Below are 24,948 nucleotides of genomic sequence, written 5' to 3'. Positions count from 1 at the left end.
AGGAAGGATGAGATTTTTAAAAATTAAGATATTGCTTGACCAGGAGTCAATATAGTTCAGTGAGCACAGAGGTGATGAGCGAGCAAGACTTGGTAAGAGTTAGGACAAGGGCAGCATGGTTTTGCATTAACTTGAGTTTAGAGGGTAGAATAAGAAGAGCCAGCCAGGAAAGCATTAGATAAGTTGGAATCACAATTCAGGGCCAAATCTGAAACAAAGTTATAAACTGACTGGTCCAAACACAGGCTATTGCCAGATAGAGGGCTGGAATCAGTCATTGACAGTCAGAGTTTACAGCCAGACCCAAAGACACTGCCTTCAGTTTTCCCAATGTTTAGCTGCCAGATATTTCTGCTCATCCATTACTCAATGTTGGGCAAGTAATCTGACAAATTAGAGAGAGTGGAGAAGTCGAGAAAGGTCATGGTGAGATAAAAGCCATGTGGAAACTAACACTCTGCCATCTATGATTTCACTGAGGGGCAGCATTTGATCAGAAATAGAAGTCGCCACAGGAGAAATTGTCGAGGGACACATGAGGAAAAGTTGTAAGAGCGGAAAGAGAAGCCATTGCAGTTAACTTCTGGTATGATTAGCTAGATTAGAATGGAACCAGGCAAATGTAGTCACATCCAGCTGGGCAGTGGTAGAGAGATGCTAGAGGAGGATGGTGTGGTCAGATGTGTCCAAGGCTGAAGACAGGTCAAGAAGGGATGGTTGATCTTTGTCACAGTCACACGGGACGTCATTCGTGACCTTGATAAGAACCATTACATTTCAGTCCCATACTTAGTAACGTCTTAAGCCTTTAGGTCAGACTCTATAGCTAAAGCTACACTAAGGAATTTGATTATATTTGAGGAAGGGCGCGAGCTGCTGCCTCCACTCGGCTGCTTTTGCATGATCCTAGAGGCGTGGTGGATTGAAGACATCTAGGTAGCTTGGGAGCTGCAGTGGATGACCAGTACAGGGTGTTCATATGCTTTCACCCTTTGCCACAGACTCCACTGCCAGTGTGCCATATCTACTGAAAGCAGCAGACATCGCAGGACACCTGTTACACAATTACACCAGTTACAAATGTAGATTGTTATCATGCCTCTTGATAATCATTATTACAACATTAAAATATCCCAGTTTAACTCATCTTCAAATATTCAAACACAAAGCAACTGAAGGATTGGGGATAACACTTCCATGAAGTGCCTTGGAGTGTTCTGTGATATTAAAGGTGCTATGTTAATGCAAGTTGCTGCAGCAGGAAAGACAGCTTTTTTTGGTAGGATATATTGTGGTATTGCATGAAAGGGCATCAAATCCACTGACACAAACAAGATGAAATTAGAATCTGTAAGAGTCTGATGCATCTTACAAGTACAATTGGTTTTCAGTTGCCTGTTGCTGGCATTGACAGCAAGTATTTACACATCAGGAAATTTAGATCAACAAATGCATTTTAAAATTCATGTTAAAAATTATTCAGTGGTACAGTAACCTTCTGCCAAAACAAACACTGAAAAATGTTTGTCATCAAAGGAAGTAATAGCAGCAAGAGTGAGGTTTTGGTTTCATGCATACTATCGCTCAGTCAGTGATGTTATATAGGGAGAACAGAATCGCTTTTGTGCCTTTCAAACTGTGACCCTTGGCCCTAACCTAAACACATTAACTTTCAGTTTTTCAACATCTTAGTGATTAAAGATCTGCATTTCTATAGCACCTTTCACTACTTCAGAATGCTTCAAAATGTTTCACAGCCAATAAAGTCTCATCACTGTTGTAATGCTGGAAACACCACAGCCAGATTAAGCTCAGCACCTCACACGAATAGCAATGTGATAATAGCCAGATAATGTTATGTTTTAATGGAGGAATAAATATTAGCCAGGACACCAGGATAACTCATCTGCTCCTCAATATAATGCCATTGGATCTTTTACGTCTGCCTGAGGGGACAAACAGAAGTTCAATTTAACATCACATCTGAAAGATGACACCTCCAACACTCCAAGTACTGCACGGAAGCATCAGCCTAGATTTGTGCTCAGGTCTGAACCCACAACCTTTTGACTCAGAGGGTAAGTGGGCTAACAAATGAGCCACAGCTGATAGCAAATGAATCGCCTGGTGCATTACTGAGTCACATAGTCCAAGATGGCCCCTGGTTGAATTCATGGTCTACGTGGTGTTACATGAGCTCAGTCAGGTGGTATTGTTAATGTTAGCACAGGATTTGCATGCCTGACAGAAACAAAATATTTAAGGAAATGCAAAATCTAAGGATCCTGCTCTTGACTGCTGCCAGGGACTTATGCTGCCAACACATCCACATCCAACATGACTTTCAATCAAGGGCTTGATATAAATGAAGCATGGTTTGTTCCATTATTTATAGGATTCTTTATTGTTGGTTCAGGAGTAAGCTCACTATTTTCTTGTTGTTTCTGGAACTGGTATAGAATATCCATTGTAGTCTGGCCAATCTTCACACCGCAGGACAAAGCAGTAGCAGAGTGTAATTTAGTACAATTTCTTTGTTGTCATTATGCCTGGATGGGAACCAGCTGCAGTACCGACATAAATCAATGAATCATTCAGCTTGACATTTTGATCATATACAAGGGCTGATAGAATGTCTTAACTTTTAGCACAAAATGAAAATGCACATTGTTAACTGCTGTTAACCTAACATAATTGAGATGCACAATTGTTCAATAGTTTAATGTAAAAGTACATCTTCAAAACATATTTTCTAACGTGGCTACTTAAGTGAACATGTTCATCAGCATTTAGCTGGAAGCTACTAGGGACTTCGAGCTCAGTGACTCTGCAAGTGCATTTCAACACACTGTTCTGTTGAAGAGTCATATGGAGTCGAAACGTTAATTGTATTCCTCTCCGCAGATGCTGTCAGACCTGAGTTTTTCCAGGTATTTTTGTTTTGGATTTCCAGCATCTGCAGTTTTTTGCTTTTATCACTCGTGAGCAATTATGTTTCAAGCAATGTTTCTACAGCGAGAGGTAATCAGAAGTATCAGTACTTTGACATCACTAGATAGATTGTGTATTTGCAGTGGTCACAATCTGTATAAAGTACCACCTATTTTAAATCAAATGCATTGTTTCAGATTAGCCTGAACACCCCCCACACCAGTACATGTTGGCATGTGATATTTCCCAATAAGTCAAAGATCAGCAAGGGTGTTCTGTTCTATCATGGGGGGGCTCTCACTGCATTTATTCAGGCAGGTGAAGACATGTTGTTTCACTGGGACACTGGGTCCACCTACAGAAAGTCAATTAAACCAACTAAGATTACCACTGTATAAACCCAAAGTAAGGAAAACTAGGCCAAAAGAAAATAAAGCACAACAAAACTTATTGTGTTAGATGATCACAATACAGTTTAACAGCTTTGTAAACAAGGTAGAATGGAATATACCAACACAGGCTGATTTCTTCTTTGATCATACTGCTGTTAAATACGCTTTCCTCAATGGCTCTGTGCACTCAAGTGGTCACGTGGTAGATGTGGTTTTAACAGACATCTGAAACAATGCATTTTGGTAGAGAAAATGAGACAACAATTGTAAAACTTTAAAGAAGGTGCAGGAACATAAAATCACTACACAAAACTGCTTTTGTTCTCCTTAAAACTCTGCCTAACCTCCTGTTCTAACAGAAGATTCAAAACCAAGAAGGGTTTTGATAGAGTAAAGAGGAAAAACTCTGCAATGGCAGAAAGGTCAGTAATCAGAGGACACTTACTGAAGGTACAGGGTAACTGGCAAAAGACAGATGTGAAGAAGAAATTCAAGGAAACAGAATCGTAACAATGCAACACAGAAGTAAAATATTTAGCCTAAACTGCCTGCTCTGGCTCTTTCCATGGGACGTCCATGGCCTGAAAGGGTGGTGGAAGCAGATTCAATCATAGCTGTCACAAACAAAATTGAATAAATATTTGAAGGGAGATTAATTTGCAGGGCCATGGAGAATTGGCTAGCTCTCTGAAAGAGCCAGGACAGGCAATTTGGGCTGAATATTCTCCTGTGTTGCATCATTAAGATCCTACGAGGAGTTGAGGCACACAGACCAGTCCAGCATGTCGATGATCACAGCCAGGGTGGAGTCAGAACAATCACCGGTCTCAGACCTTTGATAGTATTCCTGCTCTTGGACACTATCCAGTGATTTTTGCTGGATTATCAGGCATTCCAAACAGATTGGTAGCATATTTGACAGAAGTTAATGGAGAAAACCATTCAAAAAAAATTCCACTCAATCCATATAACTAGCTTAGTTTTCAAGTTAGCTATCGCTGTTGCATATTCCTTTTTAGGGCACCAAATATGGAAATGAAACAGGGTACTAAATGGAACAAATATCTATTCTGACTTAGCCTTAACAGATATCAAGGCTGCAAAAAACGACTTTGCATGGTGGTAGGACTTGTGGTATTGTTTACTTTGGGCGTGGGTGACTGAAGTTTATTTTGCCAGTTATGGCAGCAAGGAGAGTGCAGTTTGTGGGCAGCAGAGTCACATTGCGATTCAGAGAATCAGGTTCTCAACCTTGTATCAGCCAGGTTGCTTCAACAGTTTAACTGGCTTTCTCTATGGCACTCACCACTGAGAAGAAAAAGGAAGCAGAGCAGTAAAGGTGCAAACAGGAAACACTGCCATTTTGTCAAATATGATTTTATGATCTGAAAAAAGATGGGAAAATGAGAGGCCCTGCATCAGGACCATATTGGCAGAGAATATACACCCAAAATATTAGGCCTCTTTTCAGATGCCAGCAGATTCCCAATGCTCAATTTGTGTGCCAGATTTTCAGATTTTACATAAGAATCAGAGCAATAATGCCAGAGGTGATCAAGAGAAAAAAACCTTCCTTTTTCCATTAACATTTTTTTTTTTAAAAACTGAGGACAAACTGAAAACCCCAAATCTTCAATATCCTAATCCCTCCCCACTCAATATTACATGTCACATCTTTTAAAAAATGTCACCCTGGACTCCCATGAGCAGACGTTTTAAATAGGGAAATTCCACAGATCAAAACAGCTTTCAAAAAAAATACATTCAGATGATTGTCAGCAGCTGAAATTAAAAGCACTGTTATTCCATTCAATACTAATTCATTTCTTTCAGTGAAGCCTATGCACACTTCTGCTGGTCAAAATGCCAACTATTTTAACTCGGCCTGATCAGAATTTGGGGGTTAGTGGAAGATAGAAGAAAAAGGTCAAGGACCTGGTTCAGATTTCACTGACTACGTAAATGCAGCGATTTAAAGAAAAGTCGTGGTTTTCAAATCATTTCACATTAAAGAAGAAAATCTAGCACCACTCCTGATGAGATTTTGAAGTTGGGAGTTGAATTTACTGGATTTTTCATTCCCTTCCCACAACAGTGTAAAGGAAGTCAACAAAACGGATGACATTGAACACTTGCATGGTTTTGGGCACTGTTAGCTTTTAAAGATGCTTTGCTAGCATAACTCCAGGGAAAAACTTAAACTTTACAGAAACACTGTGCATCGGCAAAGACAAACCAATATTGCACAAAGCAAGTAACCAGAGAGAAAAGCCGTCCTAAAACTCCATCCAATAAGCTCAGTAGCCACTTAAAAAACATGTGAGTTACAGATTTGACAAACTATGAGAATGCTACATAAACTTCAGCGCATTTCAAAATCAGAGGTGTGTATCTATCTTGGAGTACACAAGACATTCAATTAGAAAACCACAATATGCCAAAATAAATTATTAAACTGGAATTCAGGTCCTTATTTATATGAAATTCCTCATGAATGGAAAGGAAATGATAAATTTGATCATATTAGTTATTTTAATACTCAGTCAACTATTAGGAAGAGGCAACGGTTTAACACCCAAACTACTCCAGTAATTAACTCTAACATGTGACAGGATGAATAATGGAAAGACGCCAAGTGTTTGCTGGTTCTGTTAACTTAACGGTTAACAAAAGTTAACAGAAAATTTATACACACAAATTGGGAAAAACATCCAAAGATTCCATTCAAATCACTGGGAAGTGTGACAGGAAATGAAAGTGCTGCAATAGAAGCTGCTTTGGAGCTGGAAGTAAAAGGCACATTATTGAACTAACTATAATCTGGGGTCTAATTAAACAATCTCATCTCGGGGCCAAAGAAAAATGTTCCTTTCATCAGAAAATTTATCTTTACAATTCCCTTCCATCTCATGTTTTTGTCAATCACTGGATTAGCTGTAGCATAAGAACTAACAGAATACAAACCATTGAACTTTTTATCCCTTTCCACTTGTTTGGTTAAAAAGAAATGGATATCAAGTAGGATCAATGCCTCAAGAAAGGTTACAGGAACATCCAGAGGAACATACAGCTACAAATGAGCTCTAGCACTCAACTACAGTAAGTAGACCCATAGGACCCAATTACTGAAACTGTTTCTCCAAACATTTCAGAACTCAAATGAATGAGCATAGCGGTTTCCATAGATTCAGCAGCCATGTTAAAATTCCCTTAAGCCATGTGCCAGAGATAAAGGTCTGGGCTTCAGTTTAACGATGGTGCTACAAAGGACAGAATTTTACGGCCCCTCCAGCCAGCCAGGTTTTCTGGTCCTGTCAAAGTCAATGGACTTTTGAATGGCTCACCACACTTACAGCCCTGCCCCATCCGCAATGGGGCCATAAAATTCCAAGCAAAATATCTATTTAACTTAATTTCCTCCATAAGGACACATCATTGGGTGCAATTAGTCACCATATTTTCTATACAGCACGAGACAATCAGCGAGCTCACTACTGTGCAAATGTCTTTTGTTTCCATTGTATTCCTGACCTTGTGGTTTAAGTGGCCTGTGGAACCAAGTCCTGAGAAGTATTGTTCTAAAAATCCTGATCCAATAAAAGTCAACCAAATAAAACATTATGAAATAGGACCGAGACACTACTGCACTGAAATCAAAAAACCTGGAGATTGGTTGTTGGATGGTTATCAAATAGAGTCTTCACTTTGTCTCCTTCCCATTTTATGGGCAATACTTCAAACAGGAGGTTTCACTGCAGAAAAAATGTAATATCTTCATCCTTCACCAATAATCATCATTCAGGTCACATCCCATGTGAAATTATCACTGCCCTGCAGAAAAATGTTAACTTCAAGAAAAACTTCCCAGATACCATGAGTGATATTGCTAACAACAGGTAACTTTTTGCCTTCTATTACCAAATACCAGTTTAATGTCAAACGCTGGGTGTTGTGCGCTGTGGAGATACTCTGATGATATCTAGACATGATTCACATTCACCTTTGCTTCTCCCTCCTTCCCCTATCAACACTTGCCACCTGGCTCCCACACTGCTCAAAATGGCTCAAAAGGTCAGGAACCAATTGAAGCATGATTTACTGAATCAAAGAAATTTACAGCACAGGTGGTTTCCATCTAACCTACTGCACCCATGCTGGTTGACAAGGAGCCATCCAGCCTAATCCCACTTTCCAACTCTTGGCCCACAGCCTTGAAGGTAGAGGCACGTCACGTGTATATCCAAGTACTTTTTGAAATGTGAAGGGTTCTGTCTCTCCCGGCCTTTCAGGCATTATGTACCAGATCCACACTACACTGGGAAAAAAAAACTTCCTCTCAAATCCCCTCTAACTGCCTTCCTCTTACCCCAAAACTGTGCCCCATAGCTATGGAACTCTCAACCTAGTGAATAGGGCATTCCTTTCCACTATTTCGACCCCTCAATTTTACATAGTTCAATTAAAGTCACCCCTAAACCTCCTCAGTTTCAAAGAAAACGACCCTGATCTTTTCTCAATTAAAATTCTGAAATGAGAGACATGCCATCAAAGCTTTTAGTCTTGCACTTATCAGGGCAGATTCAGAAGAAAGCACAATCGCAACAGGAACAGTTTACACTGCATGAGAAGAGATTGGCTGTTAAGTGGGCGGAATGCCATTTTCATTTGTTGTGTGCAATTCTAACACGTGAGTTGCTGTATGACTTCATTATACTTTCTCCCCACCCACCAGCCTCCTTTTCATGACCCTAGTGGCAAATCTCAATACAACAAACACTTCAGCAGGGTTTACCCAGACAGACTCAATGATGGAATTCAGGTGCAGGCTACTTGAAAGATCCAATGCAAATTCTGCATGGTGCGTGCATTAGTTGCCATTGGCGCACAGTGCAATGAGGCCATGTGTGTCAGGTAATGCATTTTGTGTAAAGGACAAACAATCCACCAGTTCCTCTGGCACTGATGATTGGGTGGATGCTTTAACCAGCAGTACAATTTGAAATTTAAAATGTCATTGGATTTATGCGTGGTGGACACGGAGGGGTCTCACTCATGGACAGGCAAGTATTTTGCCATTTCTTCTACGAAGTACAGGTGAAGGAACATTGTAACCTCAACAAAATTGGTCTTTAAAAAAAAAAAAATTCAGCTCTTTCACAATAAAATGCTTGTCAATGTGGATGTTACCTGTGCTGGCATAGAAACAAAACAGTGAGCAACTCTCCTACTTAGAGGAAACATGGATGCAAACAATCACATGCCCCATTCATATGAACTTATGAATTAGGAGCAGGCCACTTGGCCCTTTGAGCCTGCTCTGCTATTCAATATCATGGCTGATCTGAATGTAATCTCCCACCTACCCCTAATAACCTTTCACCCCATTATCAAGAATCTATCTCGCTCTGCCTTAAAAATATTCAAAGATTCTGCTTCCCTCTGCCTTTGGAGGAAGAGAGTTCCAAAGGCTCACTAGCCTCATAAAAAAATGTCTTAGATGAGTGACCCCTTGTTTTTAAACAGTGACCCTTAGTTCTAGATACTCCCACAAGAGGAAACATCCTCTCCACATCCGCCCTGTCAAGACCCCTCAGGATCTTAAAGGCTTCAATCAAATCACTTCCTATCCTTCGAAACTCCAGTGGATACAAGCCTAGCCTGTCCAACCTTTCCTCATAAGGCAACCCACCTATTCACCAGTATTAATCTAGTAAACCTTCTCTGAACAGCTCCTAATGCATTTATGTCCTTCCTTAAATAAGGAGGCCAATACTGCATATAATACACCAGATATGATCTCACCAGCATTTTGTACACCTGAAGCATAACTTCCCTACTTTTATATTCAATTCCCTCACAATAAGCTACAAATATTCTATTAGTTTTTTTAATTAACCTGCTGTGCCTGCACACTAACCTTTTGTGATTCATGCACTAGACCACCCAGATCCCTCTGCATCTGAGCTCTGCAGTCTCTCACCATTTAGACAATTTGCTTCTTCTGTATTTTTTCTCCCAAAATGGACAATTTCACAATTGCCCACATTACACTCCATTTTCCAGGTCTTTGCCCACTCACTTAACCTATCTTTTTGTAGCCTCCATTATGTTCTCTTCACAACTTACTTTCCTATCTATCTTCGAGTCATGAGCAAATTTAGCAACCATCCCTTTGGGCCTTTCATCCAAGTCATTTATATAAATTATAAAAAGTTGAGGCTCCAGCAATGATCCCTGTGGCACACGAGTCGTGACACCCGATCAGCCAGAAAAAGACTCATTTATGTCTACTGTTTCCTATTAGCTAACCAATCCTCTATCCAAGCCAATTTTACCCTCTACACCATGCGCTTTTATTTTCCGCAATAATCTTTGATGTGGAACCTTATTAAATGCCTTCTGGAAATCTAAGTACAGTGCATCCACCAGTTCCCCTTTATCCATAGCATGTGACACCTTCAAAGAAATCCAATAAATTGGTTAAGTATGATTTCTCTTTCACAAAACCATGTTGACTCTGTCCGATTGCCTTGAATTTTCTAAGTGCCTTGCTATAATATCATTAATAATAACTTTTAACATTTCCCCTATGATGGATGTTAAGCTAACTGGCCTGTAGTTTTCTGCTTTGTCTCCTTCCCTTTTTGAATAAAGGGGTTACATTTGTTATTTTCAAATCTCATGGAACATTCCCCAAATTTAGGGAATTTTGGAAAATTAAAACCAATACATCAACTATCTCACTAACCACTTCTTTTAAGAGCTTAGGATAAAGTCCATCAGGACCTGGGGACTTGTCAGCCTGCAGATTCAACAATTTGCTCAATACCACTTCCCCAGTGATTGTAATTTTTCTGAGTTTCTCCTTCCAATTCCTGATTTATAGCTATTTCTGGAATGTTACTTGTATCCTCTACAGTGAAGACCGATGTAAAATACCTCTTCAATCCATCTGTCATCTCCTTATTTCCCATTATTAATTCATCAGACTCACTTTCTATAGGACCAACACTCACTTTGTTAGCTCTTTTCTTTAAATATTTATAGAAACTCTTACTGTGTTTGTATTTCTAGCTCGCTTTTTCCCATACTCTAATTTTTCCCCTTATTAATCTTTTAGACAATCTTTTGCTATTTTTTATATTCTGTCCAGTCTTCTGACTTACCAGCTGTCTTTGCACAATCATAGGCTTTTTCTTCAAGTTTGATACTACCTTTAACTTTAGCAAACCACGGATGGTGGATCCACTGTTTGGAATTTTTCTCTCATTGGAATCCATCGGTTCTGTACATTCTAAAGTAACCCTTTAAATGTCTGCCATTGCATCTGTTAACCTATCTCAAACTCATTTGCCAGTTTATTTTAACTAGTTCTGCTTTAAGCCCTCAATCGATCCTATTCAAAATTAAAAATATAGTCTTGGACTCACTCTTCTCTCCCTCAAACTGAAGGTAAAATTAAATCATATTGTAATCGCTGCTACCTACAGGTGCTTTCACTATGAAACCATGAATTAATCCTGTCTCATTGCACAATTCCAGATCTAGTATAGCCTGTTCCCTGGTTGGCTCCAGAACATGCTGCTCTGAGAAACTATCCCTAAAACACCGTGAGCTCCTCACCTAGGCTACCTTTTCCCATTCAATTCACTAGCAATGAATCCCAGCTATTGTAAAAATTGAAAAATATTGAGATACAAACAGCATGGGCTGATAAAAATAGGGAAATATTTAATTCATTTTGGTTCTTACTTCATTTTTCTGATGCACATTGCCAAACCCAAAAATAGTGAATGTCCTAATATTTTCTGACAGCCCCAAGGGAGTTCTTTATAATGCAGTTCAAATGCATTTTCAAAAGTGCGCTTTGAAGTAATCATAAATGTACTGATTGTTCACTGAGCATTTGATTCTTGCGTTTCCATTAATTGGCTGGATGAATTGTGGGCCAAAGTCGGTCATGTTACAAATTTATTCATTTACAGAATTAACGTTACAAGCATAATCCAGCTTTAAACAATTCTCTAGATAATCTGGCCATATACTTATCCAGCTTTAGTTTTGCATGAAACTGTGAGGGCTTGTGTTTTTGGAGGGTGCTTTCCCTTTAAGTTAACAACTCTTTCCATACTTGGAGAACACAATGAACGAAGCAGGAGAGATTCGCAAATCACTGCCATGGTCAATCATTCTGACCATGCAAGATCAGAGCAGCCCAGCTGACCACCTAACGGGATTGTCGAGGCATTTCGACATCATGAGCAAACAAGCCCGGCACCATTTGTATTATGTTAATTGCAAGGCATTTCCAGATGGCAGCACCCATCCTATTCATTGAAGAAATAATGTGATGCTTTTCCTTCAAACTGCTTCTGCTAATCAGATAGTCCAGCAAGATATGCATCTAAGAACTCTAGTTATTTTTTGAAGAACATATTCCGTGACAACTCCAGTCAGTGACAAACGCTCCTAAAGACCATCAAACCCCTCAAGGGTTGCATAACAATCACCCTAACCCCAACACTAACAATATAGTTGATCTGTTTAAACCTCCAACAGGAGGGAGAAATACATTTCTACTTAATCCAATTTTGATTTTAGAATCTCAAGCCTCAGGGTTTGCTTCACGATTACAAAGTTACACAACCATTACAACTGGGCCTGCAGGGTAATAGAATGTCCAAAGCACTATGAAACAAAATTTGATACCAAGTCACATGAGGAGTTATTAGGACAGGTGACCATCACCCCCAAGCCCCCAGGTTTGATGAATCCCATAAACACTCTGGTTCTGCCATTCACCTCTCTAGCCTGCTAATCCCCAAGGAGACACAGGCTACCACCCAATTCCCATCCCCAAGCAGCCAACAGCAGGGCACACTGCTCCATGAGATAGATGATAGCAGCCAGGCCCAGGCTAGCACAAGGCTGAGGCAATGCTTCCCCGTCTCCTGCTCCTAGTCTTGTTTCTGACAGATTTTCCAATCCAAGGCACTCTGCTCCCAGCTTTGAACTTGTTAGAGGCAGAGGTCAGAAAAAAAAACGTGAAATTCTGTTATCTAAAGTCCTGTTTCCAGGAGGAGAAAAGATCCTCACGTCTCCCCTACCAAGCCCCCTCAGAACCTTAAGATTAAAACCAAAGCATCCACTATCCCTTCAGCCACTTCCTTTAAGGACCTTTGGTTTTTTGTTTATTTGTTCATGGGTACATGGGCATCACTGGCTAGGCCAGCATTTATTGCCCATCCACAATTGCCCCCAGAAGATGGTGGTGAGCCACCTTGTTCAATTACAGTCCATATTGCTACTGTCCCTTTTTTTCCTCATGAGCTATAACTTGGCAAAAGTCTGTTGTGCAACACTATCAAATGCCTTTTGAAGTCCATGTACATCATATTAACAGCACTGTCCTCATTAACCCTCTTATCACAAAAAACTCTTGCTCCATATTCATGACCTTGACCTGTGTGCAGGGAACAATTTCAAAATTTTCAGATAATAGAAAAATTGGAAGCATTATAAACTGAGAGAACAGTGTATAACTCCAAAAGGACAAGTGGCAGATGAAGTTCAAAGCTGAGAAATGTGAGGTGATCCATTGTGGTAGGAAGTGCCTGAAGAGATCGTATAAAATAAAAGGTACTACTGTAAGGAGAGTACAGGAGCAGAGGGACCTGGGTGTATACGTGCATAAGTCATTAAAGGTGACAGGACAGGTTGAGAGCGCGGTTAGTAAAGCATACAGTACCCTAGACTTTGTTAATAGGAGCACAGAGTACAAGAGCAAGGAGGTTATGTTGAACTTGGATAAAACACCAATTCAGCCTCAGCTGGAGTCTAGTTCTGGGTGCCAGATTTTAGGAAGGACGTAAAGGCAGTGGAGAAAGTGAAGAGGTTTACAAGCACAGTTCCAGCGATGAGGAACTTCAGTTACACAGATAGATTGGAGAAGTTGGGCCTCTTTTCCTTGGAGAAAAAGCAGCTGAGAGGAGATTTGATAAGAGGTATTCAAAATCATACGGGATCTGGAGAAAGTAGATGGAAAGAAACTTCCCATTCATAAAAGGGTCGGGAACAAGTGTGAAGAGATTTAAAGTAATCAGCAAAAGCAATAAGAAAACACTTTCACACAGCAAAATGCTTCAGGTCTGGAATGCAATGCCTGTAAGTATGGTGGGAGCAGGTTCAATGGATGCTTTCAGAGGAAATGAGATGATTATCTCTCAACACGCAATCTATAAGGTTATGGGGAAAAGGCCAGAGAATATCACTAGGTGAAATGTTTATTTGGAGAGCTGGTGCAAATAACGATGGACTGGGCAGGCTCCTTCTGCACTAAACAATTCTGTGATTTAGGTTTAAGACATTAGTTTCAGACGCATTTTTCTCACCCTCAAATTAAATGAGAAATTCCATCATGTTATGATCATCTTTACAAGAGAATCCTTGACTGTGATAATTAATCCTGCATTATACATTACCAGATTGGAAATGGCCTGTTCCCTGGCTTGCTCCATAACATATTCTAAGCAAGTGTCATGCATACAAATTCATTCTCAAGGTTACGTTGCTTTGCTCATTTGGTTTGTCCATTTCCAAGATTAAGATCACCCACGATTGTTAGTTCCTTTCTTACGAGCTCCTATTATTTCTGTTTTATACTCTTCTACAGTGTAGCTGCTGTTAGGGGACCTCCAGGCTACTCCCACTTGTGCCTTCTTTCCTTTGCAATTTATCTTCACCCAAATAGATTCTACATCTTGATCCTCCAAGCTAAGATTACCCCTAACTACTGTACTGATTTCTTCCTTACTGAACAGAGCTCCCCTACCTCCTTTCCCCTTCTGTCAAGAATCCCTGAACAGTTCCCTGCACACCACCCACATTCCTCCACCACCACCGCCCCCCCACCCCCCCCCGAGTCACCTTGTAATCACGTTGTGTAAAGGATATCACACCCACTTTTTTCTATTTGTGCTACCAATTCATTTCTCTTGTTACCAATGTTGTATGCATTTAGATAAAAGAGCCTTTGAACCATTTTTCCCTTCTCTGACTCTATTAGCTGGTGTACTCATGTTTGCATGCTCCGTCCCTTCCTTTATCACACTGGTTTTTGTTAGCCCTTGCACGATCCTTCATTATTGTCTTGTCCTTTCTCTATCTAAATCGCCCCTGATGTGAACCCTTCCCCCACCACCCCCATCCTCCCAGCTATTTAGTTTAAAGTACTCTCCAGAGTCAGTTTGCCAATACACTGGCCCCAGCACAGTTCAAGAGAAGCCCATCTCAGTGGAACAGCTCCCTTTGTTTGTGCTGGTGCCAAGGCTGCATGAATTGAAACTCATTTTTCCCCACACACCAATCTTTCAGCCACACATTCAGCTCTGATCTTACTTAGCCAATACCAATTTACTTGCGGCACATATAGCCATCCAAATAGTACTAACTTGTGGTTCTGCTTTAAATTTTAAGAACACAGCTGCTCATATTCCCTCAACAGAACCTCTCAATCCTACCCATATTGTTGGTACCCACATGAACCACACCAAATGGATCCTTCCCTTTCCACTCCCAACTTTCTCTCCAGCCTTTGTCCTTATCCCTGGCATCAGGCAGTCAACACAGCATTCGGGACTCTTGCTCTTGGCTGCAGGATAGTATGCATCTCCTGAACTATTGCCCTTACTACTGCTGCATACCTTTTCAATCCCCCCAACTTGAATGGCCCCAGTGCCGTGGTCAGTTCGCTCATCCTCTCTGCAGACCGTATTCTCATCCATGCAGGCTGCAAGATCCTCACGCCTGTCAGACAAGTGCAAGAGCTGAGGCTTCTCCAATACTACCTTCTTGATCCCTGTATCTGCCTTGCTTGTAATCACACTCACCTATCCCTGACCACAGACTAAACTTGAACTATTTAACCTCATGGGTGTGACTGCTGCCTGGAACAGAGTGTCCAGGTAATCTTCCCCTTGTGCATCAGTGTCTGAAACTCAGACTCCAGCTATCAATTCTTAGCAGATGTCTTCGCTGTGGATCATACTGGTGTTGGCCAGCTCCCACATGCTACAGTTACATCATTTGCCTTACCATCTCCATTAAAAACTTTTAAAAATAAAATACCAATTTTTGAAGTATCACAACTTGTAGTTTTTAAAATGTAGGTCAGAGGAATGCCAAGTTAATGAATTAGTGCTGAAGACTTGTTCCAGTGAAGCTCAATGCAAAGTGGAGGAACAGCACCTCATCTTCCAACTAGGCATTTTACAGCCTTCCGGACTGAATATTGAGTTCAACAATGTTAGATCTTGAACTCTCCTCCATCCCCACCCCCTTCCCGTTTCTTCTCCCTCCTTTTTGTTTTTTCCAATAATTTATATAGATTTTTCTTTTCCCACCTATTTCCATTTTTTTAAAAAATGTATTTGCACCCATTGTTTATTTCTACCTTTTAGTATTCCCCTCCCCCACTAGAGCTATCTGTACCTTATGGGTCCTGTCTTCTACTCTTAATTAGCACGTTCCTTTAGATATCACCACCTTCAACACCTCTTTGTTCTTTTGTCTGTGACAGCTTTTGGTTATCTCCACCTATCACTGGCTGCTTGTCCCAACAAACCACCCCCCCCCCCACCCCCTTAAACCAGTTTATATTTCACCCCTTTCCTATTTTGACTTAGTTCTGTTGAAGGGTTATGAGGGCTCAAAACGTCAACTGTGCTCTTCTCCGCTGATGCTGCCAGACTTGCTGAATTTTTCCAGGTATTTCTGTTTCTGTTTTTGATTTGAGTCCCACTTACTAGTTTGTTTTACAACACATTAAAAGGCTCCAGAGCACAGCTCTCAGAAGAGAGTTTTTTTTGCAATTGAAATCTAAAAGGCTACAATACAATTGTTTTGTGGGTGAAAGAAAGAGCAAGACAAGGACAATTCTGCCATCACAGTTTTATTTTGAAGTAAAATAGAAACCTCTTTAATGAGTTCTGATTATGAAAATAAATCTAGCTCTTCAGAAAATTTGAACTTGTATACAATTGACAAATGAAACCACAATTGCAAGAATTCAAAACAGAAACAATCTAGCAAACAACGTCAAGGCGGATACAAGCACACACTTAACACAATGATTGTAATCTTGGCAAGTAGTGAAAGCAAGAGAAAAATGAACATTGAAGTAATTCAAGGTGCAGTACATCAGTGTCGTAGCAGCAAACAGAAGTACAGGTTTCTACAGAATAAGGCAACCAAATGGTCTCCCTCATTGTGACGAGTCTTAGCAAGACCACACCAGCAAAAGCAATAGAGAATTCTGAGTCAACTGTGGCTCAGGGCAGGATTTTCCATCCTCACCTGCCACCAGGATTGTTCGGCCCCAGCGAAAGTCAATGGGCTTTAGGCGGGGCCACCGAATCTCCCGCAGCGGGTCCCACCACAATGGAGCCGGAAAATCCCACCTTTAAGTGACAAGGTTCTGGGTTCAAGTCCCAGTCCAGGGTTTAAATGACAAAAAAAAAATCAATGAGTACTGCCCTGTCAGAGGTGCCATCTTTTGTATGAGACTTTAAACTGAGGTCTCTTTGTTATGATCACAGCTTATGTTAATACTGGACATGTCAGATCCCAGAGTAAAACTTGGCTTGGTAGATCCTAACTTTATTTTATTTTGAAACCGTGAAGATCAGTTACTGAACACATTCGCAAGAGTCTGCCTGTGTGCTTTTAACAAAGAAAAAAACATGGGTTAAAACAACAAAAATGAATATTACAATAGACAAAAAGGTCAGAAAGATTTCAATACAGATACCAAGGAATGATTCAAACTCAGCATTCCTTTTATCCCAACAACCCTCATAGACACACAAACCCAGTGAAGATTTACCACGGTCTCAACATGGAGGTGTGGTTCTATCTTGTTTTAGTGAGCATTCACTAGGTCTTTTTCTTAAGCTGTTATCTCTCCGACACCCAAAAACCACATCTAAACTTGCTATTACTTCTACTTCAGAGCAAGCCCACGACTTCCCTAAACTCAATTCCCCAGCAGGCTTGCAGGATTTCTCATTAAAGATTAGACCGTCTGCCTGCACTCTCTGGTATACCTTCATTAATTGACTGCCTTCCGTGTTTCCCTGTTTGTCCCTCTCTCTCTGGAGCCCTGTCACTAGGCAACAGCACAGATTTCTAAAAAATTTAAAAAAAAACTTCACTAGACTACTAATCCCTTGGTAATCCATCTCTTCAGGGATTGTAAAGCATTAAAAAATGCATATATACAAACAGGGCCCCAGACTTCTCAGTACCCAGCTCACAAGAACCTCTAAATGAAACTAAAACCAGGTTCCATTTTTCTTAACACCCAAATACAAAACAAATTAAAACTTAAAAGCTATACATTGCTCACAACGCCATCCAACTGCCCAGATGGATGTGAATGATCCCATGACACTATTTCAAACAACAGCAGGGGAGTTTATCCCTGGTGTCCTGGCCAATACTTATCCTTCAATCAACATCACAATGTCATCACCATCAATACCTCTGTCTTTTTGTCTATGACATCTTTTGGCAATCTCCACCCATCACTGGCCCTCTATCCAGCTCTACTTGTCCCACCCCCACTTAAACCAGCTTATATTTCACCTCTCTTCTATTTTTCCTTAGTTCTGTTGAAGAGTCATATGGACTTGAAACGTTAACTGTATTCCTCTCTGCAGGTGTTGTTAGACCTGCTGAGTTTTTCCAGGTATTTTTGTTTTTGTTTTGGATTTCTAGCATCCGCAGTTTTTTGCTTTTATGACAAGAAAAGATTTGTTTATCACATTGCTGTTTGGGGGGGAAGTTTTCTATGCATAAATTGGCTGCCATGTCTACTACATTACAACAGTGACAACACTTTAAAAGTACTTCATAGTCTGTGAAGTGCTTTGAGACAACCAGTGGTTGTGAAAAGCACCATATAAATCCAAGTCTCTCCTAACTAAACACAAACTGGGAGCTGAACCCAAATCTACATGGGTCATCTCCCTACTGGGCAGACAATTATTAGTTAACTCTGTGCCAGGAAGAGAAATCATGGATAATATATTTCAGGAAAAAAAAGCAAAAAGATAGTCATTATTCATTGGTAGAGAATGTGACAGTAATCAGATTGCCAAAAAGGACCAAACATTAACACACAATGCAATCTTATACTCATGCTGTGGCACCTCAACTCATTTTATGCCACAAGTTAATCTATTTAATGGAAACAGTGAAAGCTCGTAGCACACTCAATGGAATAATTTAGAGTTAAATCAGCAAATTGGTCACTTGTCATTCCTATATTAAATCAACATACACCACCATTACAAGCATATTACAAAATTGAGAAAAATCTGATTATCATTCAGTGCAAATATGAAATTTTCATTCAAGATGCAGTTAAGTGTCTTTATTAAAAATTGTTCACCTAAAGTAATTAGTAAATTTAATTGCCTCACTAAACATCTATTCAAAATCCTAAGAAAATCCATCTACTCATCACTCACTTTAGAACAAGCTTTGCAGAATGTTTTAACCTAACACGATCCTGAAAAATCGTGAATTGCCACTTTCAATATTATATTGGGAAAAGCCTTTGCTGCAATAGGACTGAAGGTTGTTATGATTGTCTAGTCAAATTGCCACTGAACTGTTCAGCCTCAGTGAGTTAAACCTTACCTGTATGAAGCTGAATCTTTCCAATGACTCCCTCCACCAGACCTAGGCAAATAGGGTTCCAGGCGAGAAGCAAGTCAGTAGCTGTTGAAAATAATAGAAATCATTACTACTTTTATCTTGATCCACTTGGAGATAAACTATAATAGAGAGAAAATTGGCATGCTGATACTGTTGAATTACTGAGAACGCCATCACAACAAATGCTGCGGTGGTCAAGGAAACCAATTCCAAATTACACAGTCATTGTGCTCACAGCCAAAGTAATTGGCAGGTGATGTATTATGGTACAATAAAGATCTTTCCCTCGGAAAGCAGAGAGCAGTCATTTTTCAGTAAGGCCCGTAGGTAATAGTTACACAACAATCAATAATAAAATACATTACTACTATTTATGTGGAATAAATCAAAGTCAGCATAGTAATAGGGTTAAGGAGGAATGGCACAAGCAGCATTGAAAGCTTATACAGTCCTTCATTTCACTAATACTCAAAAGAGAGAGACAGGTACTTTATTTAGAAAAAATATGGCTATAAGAAGAGACAATTTGTTGTAAAAATGCTAGCGAACCCATTCCCCAGTAACGGCTTATGACAGCTGAAGTATAATTTTACCAATTTTGCTTTATTTGCACACCTAGTTTTAGTAAACATGAACAAGGAGAAAATAACTGATGCTCGCCTTTTTATTAAGGTTCTCCTTGGAGGCCAGTGTGTTTAGGGGCTCCATGCCTGATGGAGTGTGGGGCTGAGTCAGGGGAAGAAATAAGACTAGATGTGAAAACCTATCCAAACCAGTCATCATTTACATCAGTAGCAACTGTAGAACACTCAAATAACTTAAAATTGTTAATGTAAAACAGCACTGATATATTGCTGGAGCAAATAAAATATCCAAAATCCTAATTTCTTTCTGAAGACAAATTTACAACACATCGTAAAAAGGACATTTGTTACCACCATACAAGGACAGGCAGCAAAAAGGAATCAAATAAATTGGTTGCCCCCGGATTGTTTTTCACAGACAAGTCATTTCAGTCAAGCTTCTGTCAGGATTTCAGAAAAAAACCCTTGATACAAGTTATCCTGTCGAGACAAGCAATCTGTCAGCAAGAGAATGAACCAACTGTCCTTCCATAAGCTCCAAGGACGTTTCCACATTACAGCAAGATGAACAATGCAGGAGCAATCTAATTTCTGCTGCTCTTCAGGCAATAACACTATCTCTGCCTCTGATACTTCAAGAAAATGAGTTATTACTCAAGCAGACAACACAAAACACTGTTCTCTTGAACCATCTTAACTCTAACAAGTGCTAGGGGATGACAGGTAACAAAATGGTTCCAATATTTAATCTCAAAGAATGTTTCAGTTAAACATGCATCAACATCTGTTTTTTTTTCCCTACTGGAGGAAACTAAGTGGGGGTGTAAGGAAGGCAGTCAAGTCTTAGCTCATTTCAAACTCAATACTACTTCCAAACTTGGAACATAGTTCTTTTGGCGTTGCAATAGTGACTACACTTTAAACACTTCATTGGCAGTAAAGTGCTTTAGAACATCCTCAGCTCACAGATGGAACTATGCTTTTTCTATAGTATTTTTTTAATTGAATTATAAAGTATAGTGAAAAGCTTGGCCAGAGGTGGCATTTAAGGAGGTGTTTCAAAACAGAAAAAGGGAACTGGACTGGCAGACAAAATGGCAAAGGATGGAGCCTTGGTGGCTGAAACACAATCTCCAATTCTGGGGTGAATACAGAAATACAAGAGAGTGGAGAGTGCAGGGGGAGAGCTGTTCTGAGTTCCTCCAAAAAGATAATTACACACAAGTCCACAAAGGAATTTAAACACATGATCGGAGGGACCTGGAACCAAAATGGATCAACAATGACAGGCTGAAGGGAAAGTGGGACATTATCCATGCAGCAAAATTTGGATGAACTGAAGTTTGCATCAGAACAGGGAGAGGGCAAGACAGCAAAGGAACAGTCAATGGCTTGGGCTAACCAAGGCATGAATGGTTTTAACAGCAGAAAGGCTGAGAGAGGTCAGAGGCAAGCTCTTTAAGAGATGGCAGTGAACAGTATTGCTCATGGAGAGAATATGGAATGGGATTGAAAAGTGCAACAATGTTGCAAGAATCTGGATCAACCTGTGACAGAAGGCAGGGAAACTGGGAAAATAATGGAGTCAGGAACAGGCATTGTATGGTCTGGGCTAATAAAAAGATTGGAAAAACCAAAGTTGAGCTGGAGCAAACTTAAGGCAAATTTAAGCAAGACTCGTCCAACCCGGTCAATTACTGCCCCAACAGTCTACTCTCCAACATCAGTAAAGTAATGAAAGGGATCAACAGTGCTATCAAGCAGCACTTGCTTAGCAATAACCTGCTCACTGACACCCAGTTTGGGTTCCGCCAGGGCCACTCTGCTCCTGACCTCATTACAGCCTTGGTTCAAACATGGACAAAAGAGCTGAACTCCTGAGGTGAGGTGAGAGTGACTGCCCTTGACATCAAGGCAGCATTTGACTGAGTGCGGCATCAAGGAGTCCTAGCAAAATTGGAGTCAATGGGAATCAGGGGGAAAACTCTCCAGTGGTTGGGGTCAAACCCAGCACAAAGGAAGATGGTTGTGGCTGTTGGAGGTGAATCATCTCAGCTTCAGGGCATCACTGCAGGAGTTCCTCAGGGTAGTGCCCTCAGCCCAACCATCATCAGCTGCTTCATCAATGACCTTCCTTCCATCATAAGGTCAGAAGTGGGGATGTTCGCTGATGATTGCACAACGTTCAGCAACATTCACGACTCCTCAGATACTGAAGCAGTCCATGTCCAAATGTAGCAAGACCTGGTTAATATTTAGGCTTGGTCTGACAAGTGGAAATAACATTCATGCCACACAAGTGTCAGGGAATAACCATCCCCAACAAGAGGGAATCCAATCATCAGCCCTTGGTGCTCAATGGCATTACCCATCACTGAATCCACCATTATCAGCATCTTGGGGGTTACCATTGACCAAAAACTGAACTGGACTAGCCATTTAAATACTGTGGCTAAAAGAGCAGATCAGAGGCTAGGAATCTTGCGACGAGTAGCTCATCTCTAGGCTCCCCAAAGCCCGTGCACCATCTACAAGGCACAAGTCAGGAGTGTGATGGAATACTCCCCACTCTCCTGGATGTGTGCAGCTCCAACAACATTCAGGAAGCTTGGCACTGTCCAGGACAAAGCAGCTCATTTGATTGGCACCCCATCCATAAACATTCACACCCTCCACCACCAACACACATTGGCAGCAGTGTGTACCATCTACAAGATGCACTGCAGAAATTCACCAAGGCTCCTTAGACAGCGCCTTCCAAAACCCACTACCACCTAAAAGGACAAGGGCAGCAGATACATGGGAACATCACCACCTGGAAGTTCCCCTCCAATCATTCATCATCCTGACTTGGAAATATATCATTCCATCACTGTTGCTGGGTCAAGATCTTGGAACTCCCTCCCTTACAGCACTGTGGGTGTACCTACACCACATGGACTGCAGCAGTTCAAGGCGGCAGCTCACCACCACCTTCTCAATGGCAACTTGGGATGGGCAATAAATGCTGACCCAGCCAGCGAATCCCACATCCCATGAACGAATAAAAAAATCTAAGACTGGATGTCAGACAAGCAGATTGACAGTGCAGCAGCAATTGAAAGGTCAATAGAGGTGAGGAGCTAGAATAGGAGTCATCAACACACAGGAAAAAAGAAAAGCCATATCTGTGGATCATATCACCAAGGTGCAGCATGTAGAGGAGGAAAGGATCAGCATGAAGAAGAGGCCAAGGGTAAATCCTCAGGGGTGGGGGTTCTAGGGACACTGGCACAAAGATTGCAGTTGAAGGTGCTCTAATTAGTAGAGGATTTGCATAAGCGAGTCTCACCTAGCTGGACAATGGATGGGGAACATTGGATGAGGCGCTAAAGAGGGAAGGCATGAATATCATCTGTGGGCTTAGTTGGGGGCTTTGCAACATTATGGGCAAGATGGTTGAGGGGGGGGGGGGGCGCAGAAATGTGAGTGGAGAGATTAAAAACCGAGTTGAAGAGATAGGCATAGACTTGGAAGATGACAAATTCCATACTAAGGATTTGGGTAAGGAAACAAAGGTTGGAGATGTGCTGATAGTTCAAAGACTGATGGATAGGGCAAGAGTCAGATAGAAGGAGGGAAGGAGGGGAAAATACATGAAAGAAAAACATTTAAAATGTCAGCTAGCACAGTTGTCAGGAAGAAAAGTTGGGCAGTTAGTTCAATTTGTATGGGAGCAAGGGATGGGTTTCTTGGTCGAGATGGAGAGGTTTTGCCTCGAGGATGCTGACTGGATGGTCTCTATCTTGGTGATAAAGAAATTCAATGAACATCTCATGTTGCTAGAGGCAAAAATGAAGAGAGCAATGGAGAAAAAAGTTTAAAAGGATGGTTGGAAAAGTGGAGAACCGAACCAGAGTTATTTGTTCATGCAGTGGAAGGTGGTTTTGCAGAGTACCGAGGGGCCTGGCAGAATTTGACATGAGGCAGAATCGATCATCCATTGAGAATATCACTGATAGGAGCTCTTCAACTTGTCTATAGGTAGGGCTTTGGTGTCTTAATTCCATAAAAGGTCAGGTCATTTGTACTAATGGGTTACTTCCCAATGGAATTCTTGCCTATAAAAGCAACCTGGCCATGCACTTAAGCTAAGAGGTTTCGTGAGATAGACGTTGCTCAGCGATTACAGATTGCAAGTTCAGATACATCATTCTATTTATACTAGATTTCTGAGGGCAAGAATTGCAACAACTCTGCGCACTTGAGTGTCAAACTGAACTGTCCATTGCTCAATTATCTTGAGTAACTACATTGAGCTGATGAATCCCCTTTATAATTTGATTAATGTACAAAAGTTTTAGGACTGTTAATCAAATTAAAATTCAATATTTGGAGACTCAGAAGTATAGCCAGTCTTACCAGCTTCAACAAGAAATACTGCAGCTGATTCATCACAGCGGGAGAAGAAAACCCTGAAGGTTAAAATCAAGACAACTGTTTCAGCTCATTAACAGAGTTAAATATTAATGAAACTCTTCTAGTAATGATAATGGGTGATTTGAATAATTTCTGCTTACACTAAAATAGATTCAGAATTTGCTTGTTACATTCGAAAATAATTACTGTCCTAACTCATTGCTCCGAGTAGAGTGCTAGAGAAGACAGGCAAATGGATTCAAAAAGATAACCTTCATCTCATGCCTTTCATTCCCTTGGGTGCCCAGCCCAGCAGTGCCTCATATTCAATGATGTTTATGTTCAACCATCAATGTAATGTACGCTACCCATTACAACAAGCGCAGCACCATCAGCTCCTGGGAGATCCGGACCACCGTGCGCCTGCTGCTGCCCGGGGAATCAGCCAAGCACGCCATGTCAGAAGGGACAAAGGCGCTGACCAAGTACAGCTCCAAGTGAAACTCCACAATGCACTGAAAAAACATCCCACAAGCAGCAACATGAAGAGGGCAAGACAGAAAACAATGAGCCAAACAATCTCAATTTATAGTAAGATACACACCCCAGTCTTTTGCAGACAAGTAGGCACACAACTCGTTCAGCATGGATGCTTGCTGCCAAAGCTTCGATAATAATAGTACTTTAGAAGAGGTACCAAACTTCAGACAGTATCTAAGGAGTCACACTCCAGCATGTGTCATTCACGAGGGCGGGGGGGGGGCGGGGGGAGGAGAAGAGAGAGAGAGAGGGAGAGAGAGAGAGAGAGAGAGAGAGAGAGAGATTGCAGTAAAAACACTGAAAGACAAGCATCCAGAGGGGAAAATGTGACATGTGAATAGATCTGCCAGCCAGCCCTCAGTCAGCCAGAGAAACACCACACA

At 40.9% G+C, this 24,948-nt stretch overlaps 1 protein-coding gene across 5 annotated transcripts in view; it reads right to left on the bottom strand.

Annotated features, from left to right (window-relative positions):
* Positions 1 to 24,948, bottom strand: part of inpp5f (inositol polyphosphate-5-phosphatase F) — a 222,273-nt gene that overhangs the window by 122,346 nt on the left and 74,979 nt on the right. For 4 of the 5 annotated variants that reach the window (XM_041209889.1, XM_041209890.1, XM_041209892.1 and 1 more), the window contains exon 2: positions 19,026 to 19,106. In XM_041209889.1, the coding sequence (XP_041065823.1) occupies positions 19,026 to 19,106 (81 nt within the window). Of the gene's footprint in view, positions 1 to 19,025; positions 19,107 to 24,948 lie in introns of those variants that run through there. The other variant, XM_041209891.1, reaches the window with a different exon arrangement.

This window comes from Carcharodon carcharias, chromosome 17 (genome assembly GCF_017639515.1).
Source record: "Carcharodon carcharias isolate sCarCar2 chromosome 17, sCarCar2.pri, whole genome shotgun sequence".
Lineage (NCBI taxonomy): Eukaryota > Metazoa > Chordata > Chondrichthyes > Lamniformes > Lamnidae > Carcharodon > Carcharodon carcharias.
Note: the sequence above shows the minus strand (reverse complement) of the source record. Positions and strands in the feature narration are given on the sequence as shown.